This window comes from Tursiops truncatus, chromosome 11 (genome assembly GCF_011762595.2).
Source record: "Tursiops truncatus isolate mTurTru1 chromosome 11, mTurTru1.mat.Y, whole genome shotgun sequence".
Taxonomy (NCBI): domain Eukaryota; kingdom Metazoa; phylum Chordata; class Mammalia; order Artiodactyla; family Delphinidae; genus Tursiops; species Tursiops truncatus.
The window spans coordinates 14,623,038-14,633,405 of record NC_047044.1 but is presented as its reverse complement, the minus strand read 5'-3'; the positions used below and the strand labels follow the sequence as shown (position 1 = coordinate 14,633,405).

Sequence of the window (10,368 nt, the reverse complement as noted above, 5' to 3'; positions counted from 1 at the left end):
ATTTGTTGAAGAGGAACTTTATTTTATACTGTTGTACCATTAGAATGAGAATTTACATTGTGGAATTAAATTTACAATAATTTTGTTGCCAAATTTATCTGAATATTGTCTGATGGGAAGAAAAAAGAAAAACTTCATAATTTTCAGTTAGGTCCATATTCTGAAATTATCTGGACTCTTATAGGAGAAATGTTTAAGTGATTCATGTTCTATTGAATGGTAACTTCACCTGTTTTGTTACTGTTCACTTGTCTCTAAGGTCTGTTGATTCACTTAGTACTACCATCCAACAGTCACATCAACTGAGCTTACCTGTTCAGAGATAAAGAGCAGATCAATCTTTGTCCCAAAATAGCCAGGGCAACATTGGTACTAGCAACCTGCAGAGAACAAAAGCGTACATTAGTAAGATGAGTGAATTTATCCATTTTGGCCATGAATATCATTACCTATGGTAGAAACATAAACTTCACTTTCACTCTCATCTCAAAAAATATTGGAAAGAAATAGCTCTAAAAATATTGTCTTGCAGGTAGGGAAACTAACTATAAAGACTTTTTGTTTGAAGATCTCCTTTAAATTATTTTTCCTTTTCTTCTAATCTCTCTTTTGCGTGTGTGGGGGGCAGTGGGGGGAGAGAGAGGGAGAGAGAGACGTCTCACTTAGGTTCATTGTTCAGTCATTTTCTCTCAGATTTTATTTGGCCTTCATCTACTCAAATAAACTTGAATTCTACCTTGACTGACTTATTTCAAGAAAAAAAGAAATTTGGTTATCAATGTAACTGAAGCAGAGGGAAGGGCACACAGGACGTGGAGAAGCGGGGAGAGCTATTTTACAACGTTTGGGGGTATGAGCACTGGCCTCCCATACCTACCCCCACCCCAGTCTCAACCCTGTCCTCTCTCCTAATCCATGGATCACATCCCATCCCTTCAAACATTTAGTAGACCCTGCTGGCCAGTGGTCTACTGCAGGAACAGGACTGGTATCCGTAGGCTGCCCTCCTGTCCCCGCAGACTTACAAAGTCCATGGAAAGGACAGTTTCTGCAGTCGAGTTCTTGGACTGGGTGAGTATCACGAAGGAGGCAGGGATGTCTAGGGTGAAGTGACCCGGTAATAAATTGACCACGGGAGGCTCTCTTGCCAAGACCTGTACCATGAAGGGCTGGGACAAGATGTACAGCTCTGCAATCTGCCCACATTCAGGGAAAGAAACAGAGATTGGGAGTCGTGAGTTGAAGAGGGGAAATCACAAATTTGGGGTGGCCTGTGGTGATTAAATCTTACATCATACAGTTAGAACAGAAAAAAGCTCTTTAATAATTATAGCAATAACAACAAGATAATAATAATAACAGCTGCCATTTATTGAACACATACTGTGTGTCAGGCACCATGTCAGGACTTTCAGTATTATTGCATCTAATCTCCAAAAAATCCCTCTGAGGCAGGTTCTATCGGAATTCCCATTTCATAACTAAAGAAAGTGAGTCTCAGAGAGGTTAAGTAATTTTCTCAAGGTTCCAGATGAGTAAGTTATAGAACTGGGATTCAAATCTAGGTCTGTCTGCCTCAAGATCCTTGCTCTAAACCCAGGATGCTACACGAGCATCTCTCTGTCCTCCAGGGCAAACCTGAGCCTTTCAATATACTGTGTCCAATACTCAGATCCCATGACAGCATGATATTAATAGTTGTTTTAACTAAAGTCACAATGTGGCACTATTCCTTCCTTTCCCATTTAAGCTAATTATTTAAAGTGTGGTGGAAACTTATGGAAGGAACAAATGATTTATTCTGTGTACAATGTCTTTCCTAGTAACTTGTACTGTTCAGTTAATATTTGTGGATATCTGATTAAAAGAAAAACTCTTAAGAATGGAAATATGGATGCAAGCTTGGACCAGAAAGGAACATAAAGAAACAAAAAGTCTTCCAGAAGTAATTGCAGTGAAACCAAATACACCATTAAGGAGTCAAACCCTGAGCACTCACCCAGGAGAGCATGTTGCCAAGGCCTTGAGAGTTGCGAATCAAATGGTTGAAAATCTGGGAAATGAAGACCATCATGTCACTGCAAGGTTTTTACCTGGGTTGTATTTTCAGGGAAAATGCAGCATTTCCTATAATTTTTATGAATCATGAAGCTGTTACACCAAAAATGCCTAGTGTTTGAAGGTGACTGATTATTTTATAGCCCAACCACAGGAAATCTGAGGCCCAGAGAGGTAAAGTGACTTGTCCTAGGTCACACAGGAAGTTACATTGCTTTTGAGTAAGGGCCTTTTAACCTTAGGAACACAGTGTATATCTTATGGCTACGATCCATGTGTAAACATTGTACAGTGGTTAACAATGTCTTGTGTTATTGTCCTCTTTTTCAGAGGTTACTGAGACATGATGCATAAGCAATTTATCTTCATAGATGAATGGTTTTCACGTCTGAAGCTAGAAGTGTCTAATTCTCAGTACTGTATGGCAGCTGGTGTTGCCATCAGCATTTTGAACACAGGATTTATAATTATTTGTATAATTAAGGCCTAGAGAATGAAAAGATACATAAGGAATGCTCAATAAAAGTTGTTAGTTGACTGGTAGAAGAGAGAGTTCTCATTATAAAAGGGAGGGGCATGACAGAGGATCAATGAATATCTGTGCTATTTACTGGTCATTGTAGATGTCAGTTGTAATTACTAACAGGAGAAATCTTTATGTTGGCATAACACAAATAATAAAATAATAATGATGATGATGATGATAATCAACACTTAGAGAGCATGTAGTCTGTGCTAAGCATTGGTCTGAATGCTTTACGTATATTTAAACCTCTTTAATGCCCATAACAACCCTGTGAGTATGGAACATTATTATTCCCATTTTCCAAATGATGAAATCTGGCACAGAGAAGTTAAGTACATTGAAATTACCAAATTTTCATAGGTATTTGTCACAGGTAATAAGTAGTGGAGGGGCTTCTTGGTATTATTGAAGATCAGTCTAGAAGAACAGTGGCCCAGTATCATAAAAAGCTGAAATTAGCAGAACTGGAAACCCAACAACTCCCCAACTAGTATCAACATTCATTCCATAATCCCTTCATTCATTGTCCTGCTAGGAGTGATAATGTCTACAAAGGCCCAGGAATAGAAACTATGACATAAAACCCCCCATCATGGGATACTTATAACAAGATTAAATGTTGGTGTCGATTGTCATCATCCGTTAACTCTCCTAACCTTTTTTGTGGTGAGAGTGACGTTGAAAGCCCCAGCTGTAAAATAAGCATAGGACGCAGATTTAAAGAAATACTCGGAGATTCCAATGTAGATCATAGAGTCATTGTGTTCCGGGAGCACAAAAGGAACTGATGAGAAGGGGGGATCTGTGAGGTTTTCCAGGGGGTAGAATACGCCCTGTGTGGAAACAGAGAGAAAGACCAGTGTTATCAGGGGAAGACTCGAATGTGCAGGACTAAAGAAGGTGGACCCACTCAAGTCAGAATAAGGAATATTCCAGAAACTCAGTAGGGTTGAAAAAACCACGAGTCCTCTGACTCCTTGACTGGGGACTATGTTTCAGAGCTCTGATGACTTCTTGAGCATATCTGAGTGTGTCTGTCCACCCTGGGGTGTAATCCAGTGAGAAGTTCCTTGTCAGTCCTCTTCTCAGAGACAGGAAGGCAGGTGAATGTAGCTGGAGGGGACAGCTCTGAATAGTTCCTGAAGTGTCATGTAGAGATGTCAAACTTTTGACCTTCAAAATCCATAACTTCTGAGCATCTGGGGCATCACAGAAAGACTCAGAAGGACCCAGGATTCTACATGGCTCAAAGCATTTTTGTGGCATTTTTACTGCTGCCTTCATAAGGTATAGGCTGTTATTACAAAATGGTGTCTTGTGTAATATTTAACTGAGTTGAATGACTCTGATTGAAACATAAGCCAACATACATTAAAAAAAAAAAAAACCAATGGGGGCTTCCCTGGTGGTGCAGTGGTTCAGAGTCTGCCTGCCAATGCAGGGGACACAGGTTCGTGCCCCGGTCCGGGAAGATCTCACATGCCGCGGAGCGGTTAGGCCCGTGATCCATGGCCGCTGGGCCTGCGTGTCCGGAGCCTGTGCTCTGCGACGGGAGAGGCCACAACAGTGAGAGGCCTGCGTACGGCAAAAAAAAAAAAAAAAAAAAAAAAGAATTCGCCTGTCAATGCAGGAGACACGGGTTCAAGCCCTGGTACGGGAAGATCCCACATGCCTCTGAGCAACTAAGCCTGCATGCCACAACTACGGAGCCTGCGCTCTAGAGACTTCAAGCCACAACTACTGAGCCCACTTGCCACAGCTACTGAAGCCCGCGTGCCTAGAGCCCATACTCTGCAACAAGTGAAGCCACCACAATGAGAAGCCCACGCACCACAACGAAGAGTAGCCCCCCAACAAAAAATAAATAAATTTTAAAATAAATTATATTTACTTTGGGACAAAAGCACAGTTAATCACTTTTCTAGAATCAGCAAACACTATTTTTTTTTTTTTTTTTTTTTTTGCGGTACGCGGGCCTCTCCCTGCTGTGGCCTCTCCCGTTGCAGAGCACAGGCTCCGGATGCGCAGGCTCAGTGGCCATGGCTCACGGGCCCAGCCGCTCTGCGGCATGTGGGATCTTCCCGGACCGGGACACGAACCCGTGTCCCTTGCATCAGCAGGCGGACTCTCAACGACTGCGCCACCAGGGAAGCCCAGCAAACACTATTATCATGTGTTAATGGCCCTGACAGAGTTCAGCAGCCCTCAGTTAGATCGACTAACCTGAGAGCTAGGAATAGAATTATCTATATTTATAGTCTACTGATCTGTTGAGCCCTAATAAATGCAGACTATTCTACTTGCTGCCCCTTAGTCTGCAGCCTTACTCCCAGAGGCAGAGACATCACGATGCTTTTCTTGAAGAAGGCAGACATATGCTGTGCAATCCAAGCAATCAGTTACCAGCCCAGAAGATGCTCAAGAGTCTTTTAAAGGAGCATAAACATGAGAGAACTGCTTGAAAGAAAATTAAACTGCTGGAAGAGAATGTAGTTATATTTCCCTCTGCATGTAATATTTGTTCCTGGAATAGTGGTATTGATAGCCAAGCTTAGGACTCTGATGATGATAAAATTACCTTCAAATTCAGATCAATGTAATTCTCAGTAATTTCTGGAGAACTGATTAGGGAATAATCCAGCAGGGTATAGTTGTCAACGCTTCTTAAAACTAAATAACAAAGAAAAAAGAAAATTTACATTTATTAAAGGTATAGTATAACACATGGTTAATATTTATCCAGAACAAGTTTTTAATCCTCTGTTATTTAAAACAAAATTAACCCTTACCCTGTTTCATAAATAATACTTGCTCACTTTTCAAAACCCAGGAAAAGTAGATAATTCAAAAGAAGAAAGTAAAAACTCTTCTTTATCACATTGCCCTGAGAGAACCATCAGTAAAATTTTGGTACATAGCCTTTTATGCATGCTCCCAGAAGTAAAGAAATTTGCCCACAGCAACCTAGGACATGGCAATCCTCCACTGGTTCTTTCCTCATCTTTTCTACATCTTCTTTCTCTTTCCCTACCTCTCCAATCTGTTCTTTTTTATTCATCTATCTGCATCCACTCATCAATCCATCTGTCCAGCCATCATCTCCTTTCATCCCTTTATCAAGTTAATATTTATGAACCTAGTGTGAGTTAGGCACTGTGCTCGGTGTTGAGAACACGGAGAAGACTCAACGTCCCTGCCCTCAATGAACTCACAGTCTGAAGGAGGAGACAGACATATAAACAGGAAATTATAATACAGCGTAATAAGAGCAGATCTGTAACTGAGCTCCAGAGGGCCTACTACAAACATAGTCTTATAGTCTTCCCCATCTTGGTATCAGTAATTCCACTCTTCCAATTTTCTAGTTGCTCAGAGTAAACCCTGGCCTCATGCCTGACTCCCCTCATGACCCACATTCAATGTGTCAGCAAATACCACTGTCCCTACCCTCCAGGTACATTCGAAACCTGAACATATCTCACCATCTTCGTCACTCCATCCAGGTCACTGCCTTCCTTGCTCGTATAGGTCACTGCACTAGCCTCTTAAGTGGTCTCCCTGCTTCCACCCCTGAATCCTGTCCTATTATTAATAGAGAGAAACCAGAGGGATCTCCTTAAAATATAAGTCAGCTCATGAAAGCTGTGCTCAGAACTCTCTCAGGACTTCCCATCTCAGATGAAGAGCCAGGCTTTGTAGTGACCTACAGAGCCCTGAAGGTCTAGCCGTCTGCTTTCTCCTCGTTCCCTCTGCTCTCGGGATGGACTTGTCAACATCCCTCAATGCGCCCGGCAGTGCTCCCACATGGGCCTTTGAGCCTGCCGTTTCCTCTGCCTGGAATGTTCTTCATCCAGATCTAGGAGCGGCGTACTCCCTACTTCATTCAGGTCTTTACTCTAATGCCAGCTGCTCAGTGGTGCCTCTCCTGGCCATGCTATTTTAATCAGCTCCTTCCCTGCTTTATTTTTCTTCTTTCCACTTATCGCAACGATACCATAGATTTTACTTATTATCTTGCTGGCTGGCTGTCTCCTCTCACTAGCCCCATGAGGGCAGGGATTTCTGTCTCACAGGCTTACTGCGGCATCCCCAGCACCAAGAACAGCACCCAGCCTATTACAGGGGCTCAGCATACCGTGGCAGGGTGCGGGGGCGGGGGGGGGGGGGCGTAAGTGGATGGAGTGCAAAGAGAGATCTGCCCCGAAGTGTCATGTGAGCGTTGAGGAGGCGGGACTTTGGGGTGTGGGCTGTCAGGTAGGATTTCTTGGGAGAGACTATGCCTGAGCTGAGCCTTCAGAGCTAAAGAGGAGTGAACAGGACAAGGGATGCCTGCGGGGTAGGGAGCAGAAGGGGCTGCATCCCTCGGGGCTTAGCACAGTGCTGGCAAAGAAATGGGTGCCCTGTAAATATCTCTTAAGTGAATAGATGGATGGAGGGGAGGAAGAGAAAGCTCTTCTAGGCAGAGAGGACAGCATGGCTGGAGGCAAGGTGTGAGGCGGTAGAAGCAGTTTGATTGCTGGAGCAGACAAAGGTGCAAGATGAAGCCCAGGGAGGCGAGAGGGAGCCAGAGCACGGCAGGTGGGTCTCGCAGTCCATGTTAAGGTATTTGGACTTGATCCTGAAGGCAGCTATAGGAGCCACTGGAGGGGTTAGAACCAGGGGAGAACTGGTCGGGATGAGCATTCATCATTCTGAAGGGGATGGATTTAGCGCCAGAGCTGGGATTCAGGCTCACGACAGTTTAATTCTTTGCCTTGCATCTAGTTTCCTGAAGTCACCCCCACCTGCAGTGAAGCTGGTTAGCAGCAGAAAAGAGCGGGACCTGCACACGAGCAGGTCCTCCCATGCACCTTCCTGCGGTGCTAGTTTGCAGAGGGGAAAGCAGATGGGGGAGCTGGAGCAAAGCACACCTGGAGAGCACCTGCGTGTGAAGGTGGGAGGAGAAACACCCAGAAGAGACAGTTCTGGGACTCACCCTCCAGCATGCTGAGGTTGGCATTCAGTGCCTCCACCTCACTTGTGATAATGGGACAGAGCTGGCCATAAAAGGAATAAAAAAAAAATGCAGGTTATCACATTGTACTGGAAACCACTGTTTAAGGGCCTAGACCCCAACAAAGGCCTTCCAGTGAGGAGACATTCTCCCTTTGGACTCTCCCTTAAATTAGTTGATGCCTATGGGCCTCAGGTTCCGTATGTATGGGTGGCATGACATTGAATGCTGGCTCAACTTCATAGCAACCGGGACCACACCCACTCAGCCCCATAAAAGAACAAGCCCTTGGCTTTCATCTCTGCAGCATGACAGGGCATGTGCCCCAGTCCATGTTAGTGCTACGACACCTGGGGAACCTGCTGCCTGCACGGCTGAGCCTCTCCCAATGGCAGGGATGCCCCTGCCTGCCACCTCTGCCATCAGCATGCCAGGCCCTGCCAGGGAGAGTTAGAGCAGGGTCTTTATTTCCTTGCTGGGCTGCTCGGAGAGCCCATTAGATCAGACATCTATTTAGATCAGAGCCCCTTTTGGAATTAGAAAATCAATTTTGAATCAGACCCAAGCACATCTGTAGGAAGCAGGAAGAGTATCAAGCTCGATGCCGTGTGCCAGGAGTGTGCTGAGCACGCAGTGTGGTGGTTACTAGCAGAGGCTCAGGAGCCTGGCTGCCTGGGGTTGAATGCCTTGGCAAGTTACTTGTACTCTCTGGCCTCAGTCTCCTCATCTGCAACGTGGGGATGATAGCTGTATCTACTGCGTCAGGTGACTGTGAGTAGAAATTGAGGCAATCCACGTGAGATTGCCCAGCTCAGAGTAAGCATTCAGTAATGTTAGCTGTTGCCAACCTCATTTCATCCTCACTACAGTCCTGAGAGGCAGGCACTACTGGCCCCTATTACAGATGGAAAACAGAAGCTTGGAGAGGGTAAGCGAGCTGCCAGGAGCTAGATCAGTAGGATGTGAGATCTGGCCTGACGTGGCTACACAGCTGTGGTCTGAGCACCCTTGGCCTTTTCTAGCGGCACAGAGGGAACCTAGAAGCAAAGCATCTACGATCTCTAAGTCATACACAAGCTCCAGGCAAACTTAACTATTGGCTTCTTGTCGGAGGCCAAAGGACCATGCCTTGTTTTGAACAAAGGAATGATCAAGTGTGGGGTCCCTGAAAGCAACAGCACTGTTTCCCAGGCACTCTTCAATATGCACATCCACTGGCACTCAGCACCTTTCAGGTAAGGACGGGAAAGGCTGCGAAGCTTCAGTGTCCCCTGACCAGCCGGACAACCTTGTTAGACAAGCTGCTTGACGTCTCTGTGTGTTGATTTCCTCACTGACATTCATTATGCACCTACTGCCTTCCAAGTGCTGAACTGAACACAAGGGGGCTGGAGACAGCCAGACACCATCCTTGCCCCTCTTTTCCAGAGAGGAATCTCCCTTCTTTTCCCGTCCTCCTCACCTCTCTCCTTGTCTCCCCAGAAATGTGGGTAAAGCGTTCAGGGAAGATATTGTCAGGAATGGAAACAGGGCACATGGCCAATTCCATCTTTCCCTTCCTCGGACACTGACTTCTGGCATCAAGATACTTGGATGCCATCTTAACTTATACTGTTTCACTTGGCTGGAAATATTCTTTCTTCTTTCCCGTTCCTTACTTATTCAATTCCTACCTATATTTGAAGGCTCAGTTCAAGTCCTGCACTCTCCAAAAATGTCTCCCAGGATAGGATACTCCTAGGCTCTATTTACTTCATTTTTCCAGTTCTCTGAACCCCCTCAGTCCAACCTAATGACCATGTAAGTATGTACGAAATTCAAATACTTATTCAGTTGCAGTTTCACAAGTCTGAGCTGGTTTTTCCTAAACAGATAAGTTTATTCCTTTTCCATATCCTCAACAGACTCTAGCCTAGAGTGCTGGGCATGTAGTAGGTACACAATAAACGAACCCTTTTTGACTGTTTGCCCACCCTGGGGTGAGGACTTGAGGGAGGGAATGCTGTATTATTTATCTCTGCATCCCTAGCACCTACCATTATGTTTGGCGCATAGTAGGCACTTGAGAAACTACTAAGTTGCAAAGGATGATGTGTGTGAAAGTGCCTTAGATGGTGCTCAGCACACGGTAGGTGCTCAGGAAAGTTTTATTGACTAAAAGCTAATCAAAGCACGGCACAACTGCTGCTGATGGCGTGTTACTATGGCTGTAGAGCCTCTAAAGACTTACCATTTTATTTAAGTTCTTTAGAATGGGTTTCTCCATGGGCTCAGCAAAGGAGTTATACAGGACACTAGGAAAAAAGAGATTACAAAAGGGCTTACACAGGATCATATCTGCCAGTTCATAACTGCCCCTAGGTGCCACGTGAGAACCCAGCTCCAGACTGTCCACTGCCCACCAGGGTGCTCACCTGAGCTCTCCAGAAAACGAGATGTCATTGCGGCTCACTTGGGCATTGCAGTCTTGGAGCTTCAGGATTGGGTGACCAAAGTCATTCCGGGCCAGGACAAGTATACCGGTGAAGTAGACCCCAGAGAGAAGCAAGTTAGCTCCTCCTGTGTCTTGGCTGTTGAGAGAAGAAGTGCAAGGTTACTCAAGCCTGGGCAGGGGTGCAGATGGATCTTGTTTCTCTGATTAGCCATAGAATCTAAGCCCCAGGAGGGCAGGAACTTCATCACCTCTGGATTCCTGGCACCTACAACAGGTAGGGGTGAATATTTACTGAACAAATGAAGTAACAAATATGTGAATGGTGACAGCTCTAGGAACCTTGCATTTATTTCATCT

General features: G+C 45.0%; 1 protein-coding gene across 4 annotated transcripts in view; it reads right to left on the bottom strand.

Annotated features, from left to right (window-relative positions):
• Positions 1 to 10,368, bottom strand: part of BPIFC (BPI fold containing family C) — a 42,266-nt gene that overhangs the window by 17,623 nt on the left and 14,275 nt on the right. For 3 of the 4 annotated variants that reach the window (XM_019952182.3, XM_019952181.3, XM_019952180.2), the window contains 8 exons: positions 9,992 to 10,147; positions 9,808 to 9,871; positions 7,560 to 7,620; positions 5,163 to 5,254; positions 3,241 to 3,417; positions 2,000 to 2,053; positions 1,026 to 1,196; positions 313 to 380 (listed from right to left, as the gene is read on the bottom strand). In XM_019952182.3, coding sequence (XP_019807741.1) covers positions 313 to 380; positions 1,026 to 1,196; positions 2,000 to 2,053; positions 3,241 to 3,417; positions 5,163 to 5,254; positions 7,560 to 7,620; positions 9,808 to 9,871; positions 9,992 to 10,147 — 843 coding nt within the window. The remainder of the gene's footprint in view (positions 1 to 312; positions 381 to 1,025; positions 1,197 to 1,999; positions 2,054 to 3,240; positions 3,418 to 5,162; positions 5,255 to 7,559; positions 7,621 to 9,807; positions 9,872 to 9,991; positions 10,148 to 10,368) is intronic. The other variant, XM_019952183.1, reaches the window with a different exon arrangement.